The sequence below is a fragment of the Opisthocomus hoazin genome, chromosome 9, assembly GCF_030867145.1.
Source record: "Opisthocomus hoazin isolate bOpiHoa1 chromosome 9, bOpiHoa1.hap1, whole genome shotgun sequence".
Taxonomy (NCBI): domain Eukaryota; kingdom Metazoa; phylum Chordata; class Aves; order Opisthocomiformes; family Opisthocomidae; genus Opisthocomus; species Opisthocomus hoazin.
The window spans coordinates 37,133,676-37,159,051 of NC_134422.1; the positions used below are offsets into that span (position 1 = coordinate 37,133,676).

Genomic DNA, 25,376 nt, shown 5'->3' on the forward strand with positions numbered 1-25,376 from the left:
CACGCCACCAAATGCGCAGCCAAGGCAGGGATTATGGTCAAGCTATGCACTGGACGGGGGTGTCATAGAATCACAGAATGCTCAGGGTTGGAAGGGACCTCTGTGGGTCATCCAGTCCAACCCCCCTGCCGAAGCAGGGTCACCTACAGCAGGCTGCACAGGACCGCGTCCAGGCGGGTCTTGAACATCTCCAGAGAAGGAGACTCCACAACCTCTCTGGGCAGCCTGTGCCAGTGCTCCGTCACCCTCAGAGTGAAGAAGTTCTTCCTCATGTTCAGGTGGAACTTCCTCTGCTTCAGTTTGTGCCCGTTGCCTCTCTGCAGCTAGCAGCCCCCGTGTCCCCGTCCTGCGACAGGCATGGAGATGAGCGAGCCGCCGCAAGCCATCTGCTGGCTGGACCTGCTCGGTGGGACACAGCTCTGCCGGCACAGAGGAGGCGGCCAATTCCCTGCCATGGTGCCAAGCTGCCTTAGCCCTCAGGCCCCCACTTTTCCCTCTTCCACTCGTTCTGTGTCCTCTGATTTTCGCAACAAACGAAGCAGCATGCCACTGGAGAGCAGCCTCACCCTTACCCTGCTCTGTACTAAGTTCAGATCCTTGTGAAAGAGATACCACTCGATCATCAAAAAGATGCATAAAAAGCAAAAGTGAGCAAGACTTGCACGGGAAACTTCACTACTCCCACGTCCTAGCCCGAGTGCTCAGCTTGGCGATGACAAGAATGCTCTAGTCATTCATGCATGTCTTTCATCCCTGTTTCTGGGGTCATTGTTTGGCTTGTGTGTGTGTGTGTTTTTTCCCCTCCTTAAAGACGAGAAGGTGACAACATGAACACCAGATGAGCAGGGCTGGGACCCTCATTTTCCATACAGAGCCTTGCGGTGAGCCAGGGGAGTCACCCCCAGTGAGCCGGCTCCCGAACGCGATGAACCACACGCTTCGCTATGCCCAAGCGATCCCCAGTTTGGTGCCAACAGTGGCAGACCAGGGACTTCACAGCCCACGCTGGACGTGATGGCACCCCGGGAGCACGCTCCCCTCCAGTCACTCCAAGGAGCCCTGTCCCTCCTTCGGACCCATCCCACCCAACCCATCCCTCTGCACCCTCCTTCCCCACCCAGTCACCCGCCCTGTCCTCCTTTGTCCAATTCCAAGTTACTGCTCCAAAGCCTCTGGCACTAAGGCCTCACAGCCGAACCCCTTAGATGATGATTATTGTTAATCAGGAGTAAAACAACATATTTTTCCTTAGTGGCCTTCTTGGAAACAGCAAGACTTGTTTTGGCTGCAATCTGCTCAGAATTTTCATATGATGTAGACACCTAACAGGGAAAGTTGAAGGCCAAAATCTTAAAGTTTGGAAAAAATCACAAGCAATTGAAAACAGCCTCGTATGATTTACAGGAAATCCAACCGAACCTTCACAGACAGTGCTGTCAGTTCTGCTAATAAAAGGCAGCAACCTTTTACATTATTTTCAGTTGTGTCCTTGCTCTCCTACACACGAGGGTCCTAAAATATCTGCACATCTGGGAAAAGTCTTTTTCCACGTCAGCACTTGGATGCTATCCCACGGGATAAATTCGCCACACGCATACAGCACTAGCACCGAAACGATTTTTAACTCATTGCTCACGTATCAATCAAACGCAGGGAAATTGCCCCTGTGCAATCAGTTTAATTACGGTCCCCCTCCCGCCTGCCCCTGCCATGGGTGTGACAGATCACCGCTCTAACAAAGCTGAAATTCAGAGTGCTGCGGGAGAACTCGCTGGGCTCCGGTCGCACGCGCTCCCCAGCTCCTGGGAGGTCCAAGCGAAAGTCTGAATGAGTGCAGCGGGTACGTCACGGCGAAGTCTTTGGCCGTTTACAAGCGCTGGCAACGGAAAAGCCTTGCAAACCTCAAACAAACAAACCACCGAGCTGACATTTATTTCCGAACAAAGAGACCCTACCTAGCGCCTCGCGTCCGACGATCCTGGTCGCGCAGGCGATTTGGAGGGGGGTAAGGGAAATTTCTATGGCAGCAGCAGCAGCTCGCCACCACCCCGGTGTGCGGGGCTGAACGAGGGCCAGGGCTGGCACACGCGGTGCGCAGTGGCAGCCCTCCAGAAGTACATGATTGACGTCAGTAACTTGTGTAATCATCCTGCCTGAGCTCCAGTCTATAAACAAAGTTTTGGGGGGTTGTGTGGTGGGTTGTTTTTTTTGTTTGGGGTTTCTTTTTTTTTTTAAATCCAGCTCTCGGTAGCTGTATTTTCTCATAGGACTGGAACAGTGAAAATATCTGGAGAAACCTCCACCGTAATCTAGACTGGAGCAATCTGACAGGTCTGCTGGCCATCTCGCTTGTCCTCCCGAGCCTGAAACCTACTACTGGATTTGCTTCTTTCTTAAAGAAAGCCACCACTAGAACTCCTTGAGAAAAGTCTTTAGAAAGCCTCAAACCAGTACAAATCAGAGTCAGAAAAATATCACGCTGATTAGGATCAATTTTCCCCCTTCCCCAACAGCATTTTCATATCGCACGTCTAGCAAGAGAAATTCTGGGAGAAAACCTCAGCTGGGGTCAAACAGCACAGCTCCATCCATTCCACTTGTGATCAGACCTCTTGTTCTTAAAAGGTGAGTTTTGCCTTCCCGAAGGCTAAAACGTCAGGATAGATTTTTGTCTTTTTTAATGCATACTCCATGCAATTATCTCAAAGCAGCTTTGTTTCAGCTTCGTTGTAAAACTGGGATGCCCAGACAGATGAGTTTGGCTACACAGCAACGGCACAATCTGCGCACTGATGAATGATGCCCTGCAATGTTCACCTGATGATCTCCAGGTGATTTACAGAAAGCGAGATAATAAACATAGCACTCGCTTTCTTCAAAGCAATTTTTGAATCATGTCTAATTAATCTTCAACACAACCTCTGCAGGTCACACAGCAATACTGTCCTCACTTCCAGGAGGAGAAATGGATGGGACACTGTAATGCTTCACAGAGGACCGCAGTTTAAGAGAATCTGGACTGGAGATGGGAACAGCTTTTCTTTCTCCAAAGGTAATTCCAGGGAAACACGCTTCAGTAAATCTGAATATCTTCACTTTCAATTATTTTCTGATGGTGTCATGTCTGAAATCCCTCGCTTTTTATTTTTTTTTTCCTCAAATCCACATTACTGCTCCTTCTTCCTTTCAAACTGAGTATATACACAGTAGGTATTATCCCCATATTCCTTGACAGCATTTTATGTTTTCTGCTACAAAACTGACAAAAGAACCTGATGCGGATAAATGGCAGCAACGATAACTTTAAAAAGTATTATTGGAAAGCCAGAAGACTGAACTGTGTTGTCTTTCCTCTGTCTGTAACAGAGGTATTGATCCTCGCCTCAGTGACAGCTGTCCACATCCTTGGATTCCTCAAAATCACGAAAAAGAGGTTCAAGGATGAAGGCCAGTTGGTTATGGAGGTCAAGACCACATGCACTACCGCATCAGAAATTCTGAAACAGTGTCGCCTGGAGTTGGTATCGATGCTGCACGAGGAAGCAAGACTTTAAAAACATCATGCCTACCTTGTTGATGTGCAGTTGCTGTTGCTGGAATTGCTGTTTGTGTTTCTCCAAGAACTGCTGGTGCTGCTGCTGGATCACTAACTGCTGGAGGGCCTGGGCGTTCTGGGGAAGGGGAGCGGACTGCGTGCGCCCCAGCGGGCGATGCTGCCGGAGTTTGTGTATTGAAGGGGAGACCCGTTCTCCACCAACCAGAGACTGTGCATGGAGAGGCAGTCCTGAAAGATACCAGTCTGAAGATAATATGGAGGAAAAAACAGCAGAGAAGAAAAAAAGGAAGAAGAAAGGAAGGGAGAAAATGGCTGTTGAGTAACGCTGATGGTGACAACGACATATAATGTTAAAACCAGCCACCTCGCCATGTACAGCTGAAGCATCCTTCAAAGAGAACAGACAACAATTAATTACCATTGGATGGAGCAATACTTTGCTTTCTTTCGAACTGTTTGTTTGCTTGTTTACTCAGAGACTCCAGGGAAACGTGTCATTTCTTGAAATCAGCCATACCATACAGACCCTTCTATTGCTCGGTGGGTGACATGAATTAAGAACACACTGGTGGTTTAGGTAAGTTACAGTCTTACAGCTTGCCTTGGTATAGGGAGTAATCCCGGGTTCGTTTCTAGGAAAGCAACAACCCAAGCTTCTACCCCGCAGCATCCAGTAATTATACCTTACACGGGGCTCACTGGCTATGCTGAAGGATGATGGATGCTGATGAAGCTGCTTCCTACTCTAGGTCACGCAGGGAAGCACATCTGCCTTTGGCTGTGCTACACCCTGCCCGTAGAAACGACTAGGGGTGAAAACTTCCATGTGATAAACCCCTGACCAGGTTTGCGTTGGAAAAAGGCGCTCCCTTGAAGCATTTCAGGAATATAGGAACCACCAGGCTTCATTATTTCTGTAGAAAAAAGGTAAGTTAGAGACCAAGACGACAAATAGCTAGCATTGTTTCCATCACCGTCCTGTGTATACACGTTAGTAACTTCAGGAAAACTCGAGGTTATTTTGGGATAACTTGCATAACTCACATGCCCGTGGCAATCCGGGTGTCTCTGATGACTACCATGTGAAATACTAATCTGAGCTCCAGTAAGGGCATGTCTTTAGGAAGTGTCTTGTCTTTTCAGCTGTTCTTGGGGTAAGCCAACTCTTGCTCTGCTCTCCAAAAACACACCTTCACATACTTCTTAGAAAGCTGGGACTTGAAGACACGCCCAACACAAAGCCAGACCCAAGGGTGGAGGAGCTGAGGATAAGCCTTCACTTCTGCTCATTACACCTCAGGATAGAAAGGCATCACTTGTGTGAACTGCTGTCTCCCTAATGTGGATAAGGCTGCACACACTTTTAGGACAGAAGAGCTGTTTTACTTTATCTCACTGTACAAAACAAACTAAAGACTACCCAAGTGGCCAGCAACCTTCACAAATACTGCCCAGTTCAAGGGGCAGAGAAGTTGTGTCTTCTCTTTTTTTTCAGCCTTTGGTTGGGAAGAGAGAGAAGCTGCCCAGAAGCCTGCAGACAGTGGTTTAGCTTGACGTTTCTGTCCCAGGACATTACCTCTTTTTCCCCGCTGATTCACAGAACTGCCCTATGTGGAAGAATCCGACTTATTTAAAAGCCTCTTTTCTTGGGGAAAGATCTTCTGAGTTTCTCCCACCCTTTGCTCTTCTGAAGAGAGTCATGTAAAAGGGCATCTTTTCTTACAAATGTGTGTGTATATATATATACACACACACACATATGTCTGTGTGTGTATGAATATATGAATAATTTGGACAGATGTGGTCCATCTCCCTTACAGCACAGTTCCTCTTCCCAAAAATTTCAAATTAGACAGCGGAGGAAGGGATTCTACACAGTTTGCACAGGACACCTTGGAAGATTACCTTCCTCCAAGCAAATGACCAAGGTATCCCTGTGACGGCTTTCCAGAGAGACGCCTTGTATCTACTCAGAACATACATGTCAACGTGAAGGGTATTATCCAGAGTGATCTCTCACAAGAGGAACGGCAGACCTAAGGAATTCTGCTCTAGATTCCCAAAACCTCACGTCTACCTTCCTGCACAGAAACAGCATGTCATCGTGCTGGATCATTTTGCAGCCGTCGGGAGACTATCTCCAGAGCTGAAGGCCATCAGCAGAATACTAATAAACTCCACTTTGCTTCCAAGGAAGTTAGAAGTACTACACCGCAGTTTGGCAGCCAGTCCACTTAGGGATTTGAGACCATGTGTTAGCTTGCTCTCTTTCAGTTGCTGCATCTGGAACGTGTGTTTCTTCTTGTTACTCTGTTGTATAGTGAATATTTCTCCTCAGTGTCAGTTTATAACATGTTGTACTCACTCTGAAAACACCGCACGTAGCAGGTGGACTAGAAGGAATACACTTGGAAGCAAACACAGTACACTGTAAAATGAGGGAAGCTTTGAGAGAGGCTGAAAAGGAAACAGAACAGCACTTCTCCCCACGTATGCCTTAAAGCAAACTCCAGCACTAACATGGGAGAAGGTTTTGGTGATAGGATAAGAGGGGAAGATTTCTCCAACGGCTCTTCATCAGCAGACCTTGGGCAAGGGGCCACTGGTGAAGAACCACGTCATGACTCTGGGTAACCTCGTCATGCCACAGCAACCGTGGCAGAAGGAGGCAACAGAAAATTATGCAAAGGTTCAAGGGATCTGCACACACCATCTCGCAGCTCTGAGAGAGCTGCCTAAATACCACGCTTCTGTGCTTCAGCTTCCCCATATGCATGTGCATACGACTTCTCACAGCCCCACGTACATTCCTGGGATCTGAATGTAAAACCAGACACGAGCCAAACCAGCGAGCAGCGCTGCAATGCTTCAGTGATCGACATCTCTCAAGAGCTTCCATTAGAAAAGGAATGAAAGAAGCAAAAATCAACCTGTCTATAACTTACGCAGAACATCTTTTGTCCCAGCATTACATACTGTAAAACAGAAATGCATCCTGCCGAGGATTATTGCTTTGAATCAACCCTATTTATAGAAACGCGCCTTCCCACAGGTATTTAATTCTGCAAACATGACACAGGGAGTGACTCAAACCAATTAGCATACTGAAAATGTAACATATACAAACAAATACAATCTGTTTGCACGTAGCTGATTTTGTCATTTACACTAATGATGAAAAGCAAATATTTTAATCCGAGATTCTTATAAACGCGTGCCTTTCATACACAGAATAGAAACCATCCGTGACAAACAGGAAGGGTAATCATAAGGCATGACGTTTGTGTCTCCACTTTAATCTCAAGTGGTTAGAACTCTAACTACATAGTTTTAAATTGTGACCTACAAACTTGTGCTTTACTTACGGAAGTAAATACTATTTATTTCCACTTCGCCAAAATGACGAGGCAGCGTCCTCCTACCTCTGGATGAGGTGGGCAATCTCTGATCTTGCAAATGCCACCGCTATCCAGCATATCAGCAAACACATCCTAAAGGTTACGTTTCACCTACAGAATGCACAGATGACGTGGTATCTCTTTTGTACAGGAGAACAGACTCTACGAAAACCCAGCAGATGTCACTTGCTCTCTTTCCCCAGCTGGCACCGAGTTTTGCACATTATCTATGGAGCACTCACCTGTGACTAAGGGAGTTTGTGCAGCTGGCTGTTCCAGTAAGACCATGTGTTGCAGAAGAGGGTTATGTGCAGTTCCCCCATCTCTTTCCAACGTCGTAGGGCTCAAGTAGGGAGTGAGGTGGGTGCCAGGAAATAGAGAGATGCGCTGCTGTAAGGTTGGGATGCTAAGTCTCTCTGCATCCTGCTGTCCTGACCCTCCCTGCAAACGCACAGTTGATGGCACAGCACGTTAAGGGATGAATCGGTGCAAGCCACACTTCAAAGGCCACATCCCCCCACCACTTACGCTGGAAGGGCCAGTTGCAGGCAGTCCTAGCGTGATGTTGGGCAAAGAAGGAGATGTGTAGAGCGGAAGCTGTGTTACCGAGCCTTCACGATTCACAAGCCTATGAGCCAGGCTGGTCTGGAAACAAAATCAAGAACATTGTCCTGGTGAGAGAGCATCCACAGATCGGATCAAGGACACGCTACGCTTGCTGTGAAGCCACATCAGAAACGTACAGAACTGACACTGGGAACACTGAACAAGGGAGCTAAGTTGTGCTTCAGATCCAGCCTAAAGAGGCACAGACTGGGTTCATGCCCCGAACGCCACTGCCATGACCACGCAGGGGTGATGAGACCGGGATAACGGATGACCTCGCTCTGCAACTGCCATCGACGCCACTGCCCCGCAGAGAGACCTCTTCCAGTTTGTTTGGTCTTTCTTGGAGACTAAAGATAACCCGTGCATCCTCACCGGTACTCTGCTTCTGCTCAGTTTTCATGCAGTGCCACTGCAAACAGCTTTGGTAAAGAAGACTTAACAGCTTACTTGTCCTTCTCAAGTATTTGCCCTTTCAATGCTAAAACAGATTACCTTAAAAAAAAAAAAATGGCATTACAATGGCTGTTGTTCTCTTCAGCAAATCACAGACAATTTATGTTATTTACTAGTGTGCTTTAGCTTAAATCAGACTTCAAAATTTCATCAAAAAGCCTTAAGGTTGCATTTATGTAGCCATTTCCTGCTCTTCTCGGTGAAATGCGAAATTTACTGAATTATCTTATGGCCATTTAAAGCTGAAACACTTAAGTAAAAATATCCTTAATTTCAGAACAAGATTGATCTGAAATACGTGCTAGAAAACCCATTATAAAAATTGCATTATTTTCAATTGCCTGATTTTCCTGTTAGGAAACAAGTCTTCTGATCACCCTGAATTCTCTACAGGTGATTTTCCAACTTGTATAAAATAGAGGTTAGATTTCAAAAAGACTTTCTATACAGTTTCTACTGTTTAACTCAGGTGCTATTATGAAAAAAAGGATCATGATTAACTTCATATTATACTATGGAACAATCTCTATTGATATAACAGAGATGTGAAGAATGGATTTTTAAACTATATTTCATAGTCCTGCAAGTCAATGAGACTTTGCAGGTGATTTCCTCGCTTGCAGGGGTGGGCCAGCTCTGGGTAATAAAAACCTATTTTTCCCCCTTGAAGACTCTAATGTGAGGCTGAAAAAAAGCTTGCAGCAATCTTTTCGGGGGGGGGAAAAGCACATAAGAACTAACGCTGAAAGCCAAACATTTTCTACAGAACAATCTTCAGAAGCAACCCTGCCTCCTTGCTTTCTCGAAATTTCACCGGCGCAGCTGGCAGCTTTTGCAGGACACCCCACCTCTGCACCCGGGGTTGGTGCTGCCTGTGTGAGGAGGGCAGGAGGAGGAAAGCCTTCCCACAGCCGGCTTTGCCGCCGTTCTATCAGACACTGGGCTGTCTTTCAGCTGCGCGCTTCGACAGCCCACCACCTGGCCAGCCACTCTCCCAGCGTCCAAGTTCGCCTAAATTCCTGACGTTCAGCCGAGTCACCTAGTTTTCACACGACCTTGTGCAAAACTGCACCTGCAAAGTGAATTTTTTTATTTCCTTTCGCCTTCTTGTGCTTTCATGGATGCCATTCAAGCTGATTGAAAATATATTACAGATCAGATCTCCCATAAAAAGAATAAATCTGTTTTTAAGATCTCAGCTCACAATTTGCTGCCCCAATTTGCAGGGAGCATTTTGCTGTTGAGTGGGACCTGGTCAGGGCATGCGATCGCGCGTACCTGCACACAGCTTCTCCCAAGTGACTTTGAGCACTAGTGGCAATTTTGCTTTAATTTAAATTACATAATGACAGCCTGCCACATTGAGAAGAAGATAGTTATTGCCAGCAGAGTAATGAAATATTTTACTGATATTATAAATGAAACAAAACTACATCCATTTTCTCTTTCAACAATCAATACTCTGTAGTTGTGCCTTGAACTATCTCCTGGGGATTTGTTTTAAAAACAGTGAAGAGAAAAACACAGCAGCTTGACGCTATCAGTGCATGATATTTAGCAGCATTATCATCACTTTAAATGTACAGATCCCATCTACGGGTTGTACACAAACATTTTTTGAATTGCCCAGAAGAGACCAATTTCCGCATGTACAATTCTCATCTGTAGACACGTACTTTTTATAGTCTTGTATCAACTGCAATAGCAATGAATATCATCTACCTTTCAGAGACAGAAAAACCTTTAGATTTAAGAACAGTATTTAAAAATAGAGATTGTCTATTTTAAAAGGAGGCGGAAAGCTGCAGTCTTTCCACACTGCAGGCAAGCGCTGAAACTTAAATAACGAACCCAGATAGCATCCTCCAACATAATCTGAAACGGTTCAAGAGGCGACCTAGCAAACTAAGATGCAAAGAGACGTATTTCTCATTCAAAATAGACCATGAGGGTAAGCATGAAACGCTTAACGTTGACAATGTTATTTTTTTCAGAGACGTTTAAATATTTCTAAATATTTAAAAGTGAAAAGATGAGAAAAAGTCTGGTCAACTAGTACGAAAGAAATCTGCAACACTTGGGCTACCGCGTAATACTACTTCTACTGAAGAAGAAGATTCTAAAGAAACCGAAACCCTACCTTGCCCAGATATTTCTTCCCATATAAACCTATACAGGCAAATGGACCAGCTCGTATCACACAGCACGAAATGCCGGAACCAAGTGCAGAGTTATTTTTCCCCAAAAACAAATGCAAAGGACTAGGACATTCAGCTAAGCCATTCAAGTATGCCTGCAATGCTGGGAGGAGAACAGTTCGTGCAACAGGTTATCGATGTTCTGTTTGCCATCACGCAGTGATTTATGTTTCATTCTGTTCTGTGATGGCCACAATCCAATATACTTAACACAGTCCCGGGCAGTTTTAAAATTGGAACTGTACATCATTTGTATGTTATATTTTTCCTATTTTCCAAAAATTATGAAAAGGTCAAAAAACCTCTAGAGATTATTTTCAGGGAAATGAAAACTGGGTTTTTTTCCTCCTTTATGCATAGGTTGTTTGGAGATGACACCAAATGCTGCTTTTCTTAAAACCCTAGATGAAGACACTTCTTTCCTCGCGCGCAGTGGCACTGCTGTGAATTACCCACTGCGGTACAGTTGCAAAAGAGGCAAAGACAACTCCCAGGGAAAGGTTTTGGCAGTACAGCGATTTTTTTCTAAATCCTCTGTGCCACTCCTGCCTCAGCCTAACTTACAAAACTGCTGCAGTTGATGAAGAGAGGTTTTCTTACAGTCTGCATCCATTTTATTAGGTATTGGTGGTCTAGTCACAGATGATTAGCTCAAATTATTTGTTTGAAAAATAAAATGGTTAAGGAGATTACTATAGCTTCGTATTCACCCATGTGAGCTAACACTGACTTGCGGGAAGCTGCCTGCTCTGTTCACACCACAAGAAATTGTTGAATCCTCTATTTTTTTCCATCAGCAGTAACTGGGGATTTGCAGCTCGCTAAGTATAGACAAGATTGACAGCTCCTGGATCAGTGAAACCGGTAACTAAGCACCAGTCTTCCTGGGGCTAACACAAATGTACCTAAGATGTGCCCTCAGCTCAGCCGGTCTTTGGTTCTGCAAACCCGATAAATAACCCTGGGTATAAGACACCTTTTTCCCAGGTCTGCTCCAAACTACCACACGGTCAGTGTCCATGTCAAAAGCCACGTCTCTCTGGAGCAGCTTCAGCTGCCAGTGTCAAGTGAAGACTCCACCTTACACCGGCCTAATCTTTACACTAATTGTCTAAATCTCGTGAGGTCTACAGCAGACCAGAGTGGACGTAGGTGTGTGCTGGATTATTTGGCAGGGCAGAGGGTGGAGTGGAAGGCATATTCCCTATACAAAATGCTGCTACACTACATTAGAAAGAAAAATAAAGTGAAAACCTGTACAAAATGAGAAAGTAGTAAGGGCCTACATTTCTACCATAAGAGACCCTTTTCAATTCTAAATGACAATTTGGGAAGAACAAGCCCGAGCCTGTTTTCACAGTCCTGATGTTGAGACAGACACTATATTCATGGGGAGAACAGCTAATGGTAAGCTGGAAAAAAAGAAATGCACCAGTAACATTACACAACCACACTGGTTATCTGTTTGCAAGGTTTATAGTGGGAGCCAGTTAACACGGCCCACACCCCACTATGTGCCCTGAGAAAAAGCTGGGTTTTAGTAACCCTAAACACAGGAGCTGCTGCGTTGAATCAAATCCCAGTTTACCCAGTCCAACACCCTGCCTTTGACATCCACAGCAGATGCCTCAGGTTATGGTGAAAGCTTATGGGATTATAAGCTAGCACACGGCATCAGGCACCAAGCTTTCAAATCCCTACGTGGGGAGGAAAAGGTTAAATCCATTCCCTTTAATCCAGTTCTGTTTTGGACATATTTAGACTAACCTACTACACACAACAAACTCACCCTATACACAATATATGAGAATAGATTTCCCAAATTTTAAAATACTTGCATTTCACCAGGAAATGCTCTTGATGCTTCACCTTGCTAAATCACTTTATTTTTACTCTCTCCTCACAACAAAACCACTACAAGTTGCCACTAGCAGCTTGCAAGCTGGCTCAAACCAGATTTAATAAACAGATAGCGCATCCTGTCAGCCCAGATTGAGAAGTAATTCCCAAAGTCCGCTCCAAGTCACGATCTGGGGGTTTTTTTTAGCGTGGTGCACACCGGTTTGTACGCCTAAATTCCTAAAACTCTGCAAAAACTGATCAGAAACCCAAGCGTTAAAAATCAGAGTGAGGAAGGGCTCTGTACCTCTGCTTGAATACTCGTGACCGATCCGGCAATTCCGTTCTCGGTGCTTATGTTATTGGAGCTGTTGTTTGGAGAGCTGGGACCAGATCCAGGAGCACTGTTGCATGCAGAGTCTAAAAACACATCCAAAACCAACTTTTAGCGTTACAAACAATCTCCACGATGGTATTTAGACAGATAACAACCCCTCGAGTTTTGTTTTGGAGGAAAGCAATTCTCCTCCTCCCTGTTTTCCCCCCTAAATCTTCCCAGGGCTCTTAAAATACTGACAAGCACTTTCTAACGGTCTGTCCAAGTACCCACTTACCATATTTATGTCTTCTCCTCATGGGAATTTCTTGTACAGCATGTTAATAACTTTAAAGACGACTGGAAGATAATAAAAGACATGGAAGGCTTGAAGAGGCCAAACTGGAGGACATCAGATTGCCCCGCTTCGTTTTTCTAGAAGTGCTCCTCTCACCCTCTTTAACCTATAACCCTAACGACACCCTCTTGCGACGTATTGCATCAGACTTCACGCTGGAACAACCACGGAACCGTCTCCGCGTTGACATTTTCCCATGCAGGCTTCCGGCGCATCTGGATTTACTGGAGCCGTGCCGCCAGCACCGAGCCCTCACGCTGATCGCGCACGAGAGCTGACCTCTGCTTTTAGAAAGAAGCACCGAGATTTTCTGGCGCCGGCGAGCGGGCTCGTGTGATGTCCCTGTCCCCTGGGAAGTGCCCACACCGTGCCGGGTCCTCGGAGAAACACGACCTGCCTTGAGCTGCCCTTCACACACCACAACAGCTCCCACAGCACTGAGGCCCCACAGACTGCCCGGGGACTGACTCACAAGGATGACATTTCGCCAGGATGGCAAATTAAATTGTTTCAAGAGATTTAAAAGCTGCCTGAATGACATGCGACTGGACGGACAACTGGCCATGGTCATGGTTGAGCACATTTTACAAAAATCAGGCAAAGCTCTACAGGGTCCAAAACAGTAAATCTGCTTCAAATTACGAATTTTTTTATTTTTTTTTTTTTAAAAAAAGTCTTCTCCACTCAGGGAGTAAAATACTTTCTCATTGGAAAGACTCAAGACAGCGTTAATCCTCCAAAATAATTCTGTTATCACCTGAACTCTCAGAAAATCCTCTCAGCTTTGTATATTTTATCAATATGTTCCTTGCGAACTCCCTAACCAGAACCACGGAGGTGACCAGCCCGAAATCAAAGCCTCCCTATTAATGATGCAGAAACAACAACAAACAAAAACTGTGCATGAAATGGCGACAGCCAGAAAACTACCCTCAGAAGGTGTTACACCTGGTGTATGGCACAGTCTCCACGGTTTCTCCTTTTATACTGGAAGGCAAATAACATTAAAATTTTTTTTTCCTGAACTTTCCTCCTCCCCAAGCACAGGATTTGCCCAATGCCAGAAGAATCTCCCAGCAGCTGCAGTGGTTCAGCCCGCAGCAGTCTCGTAAATGCTCTAGGACGCCCCAGTAGAAATATAAGCCAATTGTTACAATTTAGGGGACTTTTAAAAGTAATTTCTTTTGTGGCTTTATTCTGTACGTACTATTTTGCTATTTCGATCCTTGCAAGTACCTCCAAAGTAGCAAAGAGAGAGCTGAGCACCTAACACTGAACTTCTCCATGGAAAGCAACTTTGAAGAGTTTAGATGTTTTGAAGGAAATATCCGACTGCATGGAAAATACGTGCTTTTTCTGAGACCACGTCATTAACGACAACATATTAGATGTCGTGCATACTACCTAGACACAGGAAAAGTACCTGGGACATTCAAATTGTGACTCTATGAAGATATACTCTTCAGGGATTAAATGTAACTTCTATTCCCTGAAGTGAGACTTCTTTTAAAAATTATTTTCCATTCAAAAGTCCCCTCTTACTGTAAGAAGTCAGATATTTCTTCTAGCCAGGCTCCAGGCTGGCTTCTTGAGCCAGGTCCAGGCGCAGTGAGAAGCGGGAGCTTCCACTGCCATTTCTGAAGGCACTACTAGGACAAAACAGTCAGCCATTAGGGTCTGATTTCTCCTAAAAGCCAAGTGACATATACCCATATATGAGGAGTGAAGGGAATTAGATTTTCAGATCTGACATAAATTACACTCAGCTGCTGAAATCATCTCTTCCCTCCGCAAACAGCGAGGCTGCGGCACAGAACGGGGCACAGCTGCCCCAGGGTCTCCCGAAACCACCCGGCTCTCTCAGGAGAGCTCGCTCTGAGTTTGTTTGAATGATGACAGCGTGCCTTAAAGTGAGACAAGTCTGGAAACACTGTCACGTAGTGGTACTTACACAGAGGCATCCCTAGATGGTGCTAAGAATTAACTTTATGGTAATCTATATAATCTATTTTTACTCTGATCCCTCCTTACAAACTTTACTCCCATAAGAGTATAATTTCTCAACAAGAAACTGTCAAATAAGTAGTCAGAAATATCAGCTAGATACATAAAAAAATGCCTTATGTGTTTTAAAACTTTGGCGTAATTACTTAACAAGGAACTATGGCAGTCTGCCTAGAGCCTAAAACAAACAGGGGTTGTAAAGCATTTACTGCTGCAGGATGACAGCCATGAATTATGGCCTCCTCATGGACATTAATAGAATCACCTTTGAGAAATCTTATTTCTCAACAACCTGTTGCTGCAGAGCATAGAAATGCTTGGGAAAAAAACCATAGGACTCTGGTGGCATATCTACCTCTGTCTACATGTCTTAATCCACAAAAAAAGCTGACCGAATTGGTAACGCTGTCTCAACAGGCGGGTACCCAACAGACCAACGCTGCTGATGTCCACCTGCATCACCCACTGCCGAAGTCTGCCAACTTCCTCCAGGATTCGCCAGCACCGAGAGGCACACAAGACATCCACACTGCACCGTTAACTAGATGCAGGAGTTAATTTTGGAAAGGGACTTCTCATTGAGTATGTGGCTGCCGGCGCAGATTTGTTGCTTACCCAACCTACCTGTGACATCCAGCGGGCGCTTTTTAAGAGCAGTAACCACCGGACCATCTTTTCTGCGCAAGAGGGGGCTGCTCCGCCTTTCGGCAACTTTTTGCTTTAGTCTGGATCGTAACTTCAGATTGGGTTCAGATGCTGAACAGAAAAAGGAAAAGTCAACAGTGGTTTGGTTAATATTATTTCAGTAGTTTTTCACTCGACGCAAAGGCCGGGTTGCAGTTCAACATTTGCAGAAGCCTCAATGAAACCAGTCATTCGATAGCTTATATTTGGAACAAAGACTTCTAATATAATGAGCAGGTCCCAACCTATGTGATATCTGAATTCACTGGCAATGAAAGCCAATAGCATTTTAATTAAAAAATAATAATAGTCTTGCAATGTCTTCTCTCCAATGAAGACACAGATTTACAATCTGCTGTGAACTCATTCGGACTACTGCGGAGAGCATCGTTCACATCCCCTAGTTTCCCACCTCTGCCCAACTTGCTTCCAAGCCAGCGGTAAACCTAACTTGTGGGATCACCAAAAAAAAAATCAACACGGGCATTGGTGAGACAACCAAGATGTTGCTGTTTGGTCAGCGAGGAGCATCACCGTGGGGCTGAGACTCTATCTGCGATGTGTTGCTGAAACGGGCAGCTCCACGCCCTTGGAGTCATCTGACCCCAGCATGAGCTGGCGTAGGGAGGTACGTTGGGGAGGGGGAAAGAAAGCACAAAAATCAAACCCCCACAACCAAAACAGGTGAATGTTTTCTGGCTGGTTCACCTCCCTGAAGCAACTCACCTTGCAGTCAGATGAGGCTGTGTCAACTGGAGCCAGCGTCAACTCAAGAAAAGGGCACGAGTGTGGCCAAGGCCAAAGGCAATGCCAGGGAGGAGAAGGTTTGTTTATTTGGGGAGCAACTTGCTCACATCATCACAGCCACAAAGTTAAACCATATCTAAAAACACATCAAATACTCTGAAAATCCAGGGCTGCCAAGGGCAGGTGTGCATGAGCTTCCTGAGACCACAGTCTGACTCGCTTTGTGTACATCATACTTTTGAGGGACTCTCTTAAAAGCTTCTGCCATACCCAAATCCTGAGATTTCATTTCTCCAAAAGTCAAAGCAGAGCTCCAGGGAACCCCTAATGCCTCTGGGTTAATGACAGCTGGCAACACTGAACACGTTTGCACAGCACAGCTTATCAAGTTTTTACAAAGGTAATGAAGCCTTAAGTCAAGATTCCTCCTGCAAGATGATTTTCTCTGTAAACTTTCTGATCTCTCGAGTATAGACGAAATATCTGCTTTGGTGCTTGAGAGCTCCTGACAGTTATGAGATTTGTGAACTGGCCCAATCTTTTCCTTTTTTCAATCTTTTCCCTCTTAACAACTCTGCGGCTTAATCCCTTTGAAACAGCAGATCCTGTGCTCTCACCATTAACTACCGATACATTCGGCTCCCTACACTCCAGGGCCAATAATCTACATTTCTTCAGAAGAATTAAAATAGAGTTTACAAACTGAGTCTGGCTGCAGATACATTTCCATACAGTTGGCTTTGACCACTGGGTCACGTAAAAGATCAAGCCTGACGTTAATTGCAGGGCTCAAAAAATCAGAATGCTGACGAGTTCAAGATCAAATGCTTGAAGTTAAGCCATCAAAACAGTTCTTTGATGAAACTTTTGGGAGGCAAAAAAAAAAAAAAAAAAAAAAGCTTTTCATGAATACTTCGGACAGAAAAATGCCAGCAAGAGATAAAGGGAGCTCTAAAAAAAGTGTCAGACTCCTCAAGCTGATGCTTAAAATGCAGTATGAGGTGCATTAGCAAAGGGGCAATCATCTTATTGGTTATTTGCATATAAAACAGCAGGGGACCGAATGAAAATCTGTCGTTTGCTTGGGGGCAATATTCGAAGAGTGACCAGTTAAACTACAAGCGTACATTCTAACTAGCTACTTTATAAAGTTCTCTTCAAAACAGAAGCTGACTTACTATTTTAAAAGTAGTCTTTGGGTACGTGAACACTCGGTACCTCACCCCACGTCCTTCAATCCACAGCTGTAATTTGTTCCAAATATTGAGTATTAGTAACTGTCTAGATGCTCCGGTCAAGACTTCAAAGAACAAATAGGAACATGTCACAGCTAGATGCCGATACCTCCATCTTAGATACATTTGCAGTGCCAACCAGCACATGAAATAGAAGCCTATGCCACAGCTGTTGAAAGGATCTGTCTCCTGACAAAGAAAAACATGACAATAAAACCCGTACTTGAGCGCAGATTTTATCCATAGGCAATTTATACCCTGCATGGTGTTCATCTGAAGTATGTGTTCTGCTGGGAACAGACAAGTCATTGTGCGGCTTTCAAATGCAGAGAATAAATTGATATTGATAAATAAATACAGAAAAAAATCAGAAACACCTCAAAAATGAGCAGAAGAACAAAAAGTCTGGGCTCCCAGATTACCCAACCAGATCAGATACGTCCCATACATAAAGCCACAATAAAAACATCCTTCCATCTAACAGGGAGAGAGCGAACATAGAAAATTACAGCCTTGAAAGAGAAAACACCTTAAGAATAGGTTACGGTGAAAGCAGTATCTATTTTTAGGCAAAACTACTCCACATATTTCTCCTTCGCTTCCTCAGCCGGAGGATCGAGTTTTTAAACACCAAACAGTCTATTTAAAGCACCACATTTGTGTAGTTCGCTGTGATTTTGTTCTGTTTATCCCCCAGATATAATCCCAAATCTAACATGTCATCACGACCTCAGAGAGCATAATCCCCACACGCTTTTAATTGGGTGCTGTATAGACCAAAGTAGATGAATTAAAATTCAGCACTGGCAGCGCAGAACAGTCTCAAATGCAAAGAATTTACATATAGTATGTAATAAAAGATGCAGCTTTCAACAGAGCCATTTCCCAAACTCAAAACAATAATTCAAGCTTATTCAGAAGCTTTCTAAACTACTATATAAAAAAAAAATTTAGCTGAAGAGAGCTGTCCTTCTACAGTATAAAACAGGAATTTAAGCACCATGTAACTATCGATACCAGACAGTCAACACAGGTTCCATGTTCTCCCAGGAACACCAATTCCGCTGCAAATCTCCTCACATTCACCCTGTCAGCCAACATGCCCAAACAAAGCCTTGCTCCCCATCACTGCTAACCAGCGTAAACTTCAGAGAAATAAATTACAAAACGTACTGGTCTTCTACATCTTAAGGTGAAATCCTTTAAACAAACGCCATGAAGTTATCAAAAAATCAGTTTTACTCCTGTTTAGCAAACAAATGAAGCCGATGCCCAAGTCTGAGTCAGCTTCCACAAAGCCAGTGGGATTTCTTAAGCAGTGACATACTTAATTTGGCCTATAATAAGGATTTATACAAAGAATATTTTGTTTTCCTCCGAGCAAATTAATAACTAGAACATAAGCCAAAAGCTTCCCTAGTTTTCACAGGCTCAAACCCAAGTCACCCTTCTTATACGTCATTTATTGCAGCAGGACCCATGTAATCCAATTCTTCAACATTTATGTCACTCTCATTGTTTTCTTCCTAGAATTGCATTCCCTAAGCTGCTGAACTAATCTGACATTAAGTCTATGTAAGTCAGAAAACACAAAGTCCTGGGCAGTGCTTGCCCTGTTCCCATTACCCATCCACATTTGGGAAAAAAAAAAAAAAAAAAGCAAACAGTGCACCATGAAAACCTCGATCGCAGTTCTTGCACATCTTAATTTCAGGGGCTGGGGACTGAGAAGGGCTGTTATTCTTTTATTATTATTTTTAAGCTCCATACTAAGCCTCACCAGCCAGGCGAAGGCCAACACAATCACCTTGTCTCTCATCTAAGGTCCAGGTAACCATATGGTTAAACACAGGTGAGGAAGAGAGAGAACTGTCTGAAACTGGCCTTCTGCACAACCCAGAATTTTAATAAAGTTAAATTATCTTCTGCTTAAGCAGGAGAGATGACTGGTTCTGCAACTGAGCATACACTCCCCACTCTGTGGCTTCTTTGCCCCCTGCCTGGCGCTATCCCAGACCTTCATCACTGCTCCTCCGTACGCATGGTGTGGTCTCTCCTCTCCAAAAACAGTCAGCCATGACCTATCTAGTCAGGAGGACCTGGTAAAGCTGGACGTGGCAAAGCTCACCTGTGGTCAAACAAAAAGACTGAAAATTGTTTCACTGTCACCTCTCCAAAGGCCAAGTGAGCTGATGTATTTGATTTTCAAACCCCTCTGAAGGCCAAGTGAGCTGATGTATTTGATTTTCGATACTTGTAGGCATCAGCATAGAGGGGGACAAGGAGAATACTGTCCCACACATGTACCTAGTGCAGACAGGTACCACAGGGCAAAAGCGGCAGCAGAAAATTCCTAAACTAGAAAGCAAAACAAGAATAAAAACAATACAGCCTGCTCCTCTGCAGAAACAAACTACTTTTTATGATCTTGGTACCATGTTGGACAGCATCACCTGAAACAACATGCCTAGGCACACAGGTACATGATTAGAAAATGACAGATATTTGCTGGGTTTTCTTCCTTTTCTCCTAACTCTGTGTTGGCATGAGCCCTGTGTAAGAGCTCTGTGGAAGGGCTATTTATGGAAGTACCATGTCCTTAAAATGAAAACTTATCAAAGGCCAATATTTGGCACTTCTCACATGAAGTTCAGTAGCGGCAGCATCTCAGCAGTAGAAAGCAGGCTTTAACACCCATTAAACTGAGCACACAACGCTGACGCTTTTTACAGCTTCATTATCATTTGCTTGCCTGACTACAAAACCACACGGAATCACAGCGGCACGGAGCACCGCGAAGGTTTCCGCTGTGAACAGCCAAAACCGGAGTAGAAAAACAAATCGGTGGAAATGCCACATCTTGTCTCTGTCTTTCCCGTCCCAAAGCCTAAATAAAGACAGCAGCTTTACACAGCTCAAAGTATTCTCGGAGACGAAAGATAAGAGACATCTGAAAAGGGATAAGGAATAGAAGAGAGAGAATGAGGTCCTCCAAGCGAGTTTCTCCAATAAAGTGTTTAAAACAGCACAGAGCTCTGCAGAAGGTAGGAGAAAAACACGCAATTCCTGTACAGCACCCAAAAAACGGCAGTGCCTATACCAGAGGGAGCTACCAGCTGTCTGAACGCAAGGGCAGGGAGCAGCTACAAAACCGGGGAGACACCAGTGAGTGACCCACCACAGCTGCAACTTTTGGGGACAGTCTCCTTACACTAAAATGAGCTACTCCCAAAAAACCCCTACAGGCATTTTAAACTCCAGAACTCCACTGAATTTTACTGAAATGTAACCTGTTAATATATAAAAGTCCAAGGTAGGTCAAAACACGCATGGTGGTGTCCCCGCCACCCTTCAGAGTCAGATCAGAGTCCCATGGACCAACCAAGCATTTGTTTTTCAGCTGCAACATGTTCTAGAAACCTTCCTGCTGTGGCCATGATGACCAAGTCCATGCGCTGCCCTGCCAGCTCTGGGCAGTTTGTCTTTCTTCCCCGCCTCCTTGCCCTGTCCCACAAGCATGTCCCCTCCTCTTGCCTAACGTTGGGCTGCTCCTACAGGAAGGAGGGACCAACCCTACCTCCAGTCTCCTCCTGCCCTGGAGGCTCTTCCAAGGAACTGTAACAGCGCAACATAAAACCAGTAAAATCAGTTTCATGCCGTCACACACATCTGCAAACTGCTGAGGGCCAGGAGGGCAATGATGCACTCCAAACCCGGCAGGACATGCCTCAAGAGACACGTGGTTTCCTTAGAGCTTCGCTGTTGTGTTTCTGTTTGAGAAATCACTCCAAGTTACCACTCTGGATGCCGTTCACACAGTGCTCGTGGTCAAAGCTGTGTCACAGAGGACAGGCACACACGCATCAGGCTCTCCTACCTCAGACTTGATTCTCCTTTCTGCTAGATGCAATGGCCCAAAGTCTAAGTGTCTCAGCTCCGGTCAGAACAAACCTGGGCATATACACATACACATGCATGCGCAGAGGTGAAAGGGTGCACGCTCCTGGCAGTCCCTGTGAAGCGGAGATGGAGCTGAAATAACCAAGGCGGCGAAGGATGGGTTCACTGAATGATGACGGCTAGGTCCTGGGCCTCCCAGAGCCCCTGCTCCGCAAAGGTGACACTAAATCAGAAGGCTTTGTTTGGTCTTCTACTGGAAGAGGTTTCTCCTTGGATGCATCATGGCTGATACTCCTCAAGAAGCACTTTGATGGGAAGTTTGCTGGTCCTCCAACTGCCTTTTGGTTTGTTCTGCTCTTTGAAATTTTAGCGGGCTGGGCTGAAGATCTGTTCCACAGCATCACAGTAATAAAGACATTTTTGTCTTTAATGAGTTATTTTCAGATTAGAGAGACTGACGTCCTCCATTTGGAGCAGGAAGCGGTATTTATAACCCCACAGGGATTTCTCACACAGGTCCGTGCCCCCTCGCAGCAGAGCACACCTCGAGGCAGTGCGCGGGTCCCGGGGACGCAGCGAGCTGCCCAGGAAAGCCAGACCTCTGACCACCTCAGCTGGAAGGACAACGTAGGTGGGAAAGCAAAGATGCTCTTGAACTTGAGTGGCACTCCACGCCATACAAAGCTCGAAGATTTTCTCTAAATTATACTCCCACACTACACCGGGATTTCAGCCTACTCTATTTTCCTCTAAACAATCTTTGTCATAAAACAAACCACTTAAAACGTTCCAATAATCAGAACCAACGCAGCCAGGTATTACGCCTTTCTTGACAAATGCAGTGTTTTAATTATTGACAAATCCTTTCATTCTCCCTTTTCTTTCTTTCAAATGCAAGAAGTTCAGAACAATTTTACCTGCTTAGCTGCAAATAATACTCCAACAACCCTGTGCTTCTGCAATACTGTGAGGAAACCAACAACATCATGGGATGCTGGATGCTTTCCTCCCTCACGCTCCTCTCTTTTGCATGGAAAAAGAAGAGTATTAACAAACAGGAGATGGCTCTCCACCACGCGCCAGCGAGCGCACACTGTGCACAAGGGCTGACTGGTGGTGCCTGGCAGGAGCGTGCAGGTAAGGAAGGAGCACGCTGCCTGCTTCATGGCAGCAAGCGACCAGGACCCTGCAGCCTAGGTACATCTCACCATCACCCATCCAAGGGCAAGCTGGGCCTTAGCAGAAGTCGTCGTTCCCAATCTCTTTGCGCTTGATTCAGCCAGAAGAACAACATCGGCCTTTTCTATTTTTTTGAGTAGGTTGGTGGCCTAGAAGCTGAAGTGGCTGCCGGGAACATCTGCACGGGAGACGTATTTGTCAAATTCCTTCTGCAGTAGGTCCCAAATGGTGGCGAAGTTCAGGAAAACCACTGGCCAGGGCAGCCCTCCAAGTGGCAGATGGGCCAGACTCTGCCTGTCTGCACCACATACAGGCAAGCATGAGGAGAGGTCTCCTGTTTGTTGCATTCCTGTACTCTTTGAGGGAAGACACTGCAGCAAAGGAGTGCACAAGCCATGGTCTAATGATGCAGAGCTAAAAACTTGGACCTTTCCTGCTAGCTCTTAACTGTGTGCCTGTGAAGGTTGAGGACAGCTTTTTTTTCTTTCCCACAAGCCCTAAGAGACAGTACTTGACCTATAACCAGTTCTTCCTTCTTCTGTCATGACTTGCGCAGAAGGCAAGGGGCATTGCTGAGATGGAAGGTTTTCGGGTAGGATACTTGTCTTCCCTGGCCCCCAGAGAAAAGGAGCTGAAAGAGGGGTCTGTGACACTTTCTGCATGTCGTTTCTTCCCAAGCACATACCACACGCATGCACACGCTCATTTACTATCTAGGCAGGAAATTCAGAGACAGATACTTGCCAAAGATGTCTTTGTAAGCTCCCAGTCTGGCATTCAGCTCGGTCTAGCTTTGGAAATAGTGGAAACTCACACCCTGACACGCTATCCCACAGCTCTGCAGTGAAAACATATTTGGGACCACAGGAATCCTTCGCCTTCTTAAAATCTTCATGCCCATCAACGGCCTCCTGATCTTCACCTCCCCAGAGCAGCCAGCTGTGATACTGGAGGGAAAGGGACAGACAGGACCCAGAGCCTAAGCAACGCTTCACGAAACAGTGACCGTGGCTACAGCAGCCATTGGCCAAGCAGCCCCAGGAACCAAGCCAAAGACACCCAAAACTGCCCACCCGTTGCTCTTCACGGACGCAAGAGGCCTTCTGGTGCGCAACGGACCACAGCGCTTTGCCAAATGCCTGAGAGTGGAGAAGAACAAACAAAAAAGGGACAAAGTGAAACAACGGCGCATTTTTGATAACATCAGCTTTATCAAAAATCCCACCTCTGCTGACAGACCTGTCAGGAGAAAGGTTTAAAGACCAGCAACCCGCAGCAGAAAAAGCGCAGGTCCCTCCTGCATGGGCACGAGGAGGGGCGGAGGAGAGCAGCTGCCTTGGGAAAGGTTTGCTTTATCCAGCACCAGGAGCAAAACCACGAGGAGATCCGAGCCAGCTTCACATCCCCCACGGGTCCGACAGACACAGCCATTTTTACACTTCGGACTCCGGAGAACATCCTTTACGAGTATTTCATAAGAAATTAGCTCTTTTTCACATTTTGGGGGCAGGTTTAAATATAGATACAGAGAAATGTTTCCCGTTCATGCATCCCAGTGAGCTGAATGTGTGTTGGCCAGGCGAGTCTAGCAGGTGCCGAGTTTGGCAAAACTCCTTCTGATTTTAATGGCAACTAATTGAAATGCTGTGGTTTTCATTAGAAGTCTTGATTAGCTGTCAAGTCCCAATGAATGCGAGGAATCCTTACCCTATTTCTATGCAGGAATAAGCGGGAAAACTAGTGTGTGACAGGACATGGTCCAGTCTTGCACAGGATACCAAAAACACCAAAACCAAACAAAAAACCCTATGTAAGCAAGAGGAAAAGCATGTTAAAAAGTTAAGCAATTCTCTTCAGTCTTCTATGAATCTCAGTGACGGTGGTTTCTAATTAAGACCATGTTTTAATACGTTCACTGCTCAAATTCCAGCAAGCAGGGAACGCCATGAACAACCTTGCTCCTGGGGAGAAAATGAGGACATCATATTCCTTAGAAACACAAAGCTGAAGAGCTGCATCAAAAACAACTTCAGCAGCTCCAAGAAAGCTGTTGACAAACAACTCTTACAGTTATCAAAACAGGCTGCAAAAGGCTGCCCCAGCCCAGACTCCAAAATCATTCTGGAAAGATTCTCCAGGGATTTTCTTACAGGGTCCCAGCACAGCACGTAACGAAGCTTCATTAAATTTGGAAGGTACCAACCTGGATCTGGGGGCAGAAAAGGTCACTTCTGTTTTCCCCTCTCAATAGCTGGACAAAATGTGTACACTAAAGGAAACGTGTATATAAGATAGGAAACTACGCAAAAGAGGAAAAAAAAAAATCCTTGCGTTAATTTAATAGCAAAAGCAGGAGCAGCACCAACTGAACTGTTCTTGGTTCAGTTAAGAGAAAGTCCCAAAGTGTTTCAATAGAGGGAACTGAGCGAAATTCATCCCCAAGCCAGGCTAAAAACAGGATTCAAGCAATTAGCAACTGCACCAGCCAGCAGCCTGACAGGGAAACAATTTCATGCAGAAACAAAATGGCCAAGAAACTGGAACATAATTCAGTAAAACAAATCAGACAGGGTAGGATTTCAGGGGACAGGATGCATTAGGAGAGCGTTGCCTATTTCCCCATGCTGATGGTTTTAAAGTACTCTGAAGACATCGTTGACGCACACGTCTCCTGCTAACCAAAGCGGACGTGGCCAGCTCACCGGGTCTCTCTCACAAGATTCACACTCAGGCTTTAGACTACCAAATTATCTCTAAGTGTGCACAGAAGGATAAACTGTGGCCACATCATGATGCTTTAAATAAGAGTAAAGAAAGGCAGTATTTTTAAAACCCAGTGCAACGACATATTTATTCTTCCTGAACAGTTTCTCAACATGCAGGCCAGGCTGCCAGTTCTG

General features: G+C 45.2%; 1 protein-coding gene across 5 annotated transcripts in view; it reads right to left on the reverse strand.

Annotated features, from left to right (window-relative positions):
* The window catches only part of HDAC4 (histone deacetylase 4), a 264,827-nt gene that overhangs the window by 65,272 nt on the left and 174,179 nt on the right, over positions 1-25,376 (reverse strand). For 4 of the 5 annotated variants that reach the window (XM_075431189.1, XM_075431191.1, XM_075431187.1 and 1 more), the window contains 5 exons: positions 15,356-15,487; positions 12,361-12,473; positions 7,483-7,599; positions 7,197-7,395; positions 3,570-3,799 (listed from right to left, as the gene is read on the reverse strand). In XM_075431189.1, coding sequence (XP_075287304.1) covers positions 3,570-3,799; positions 7,197-7,395; positions 7,483-7,599; positions 12,361-12,473; positions 15,356-15,487 — 791 coding nt within the window. The remainder of the gene's footprint in view (positions 1-3,569; positions 3,800-7,196; positions 7,396-7,482; positions 7,600-12,360; positions 12,474-15,355; positions 15,488-25,376) is intronic. The other variant, XM_075431188.1, reaches the window with a different exon arrangement.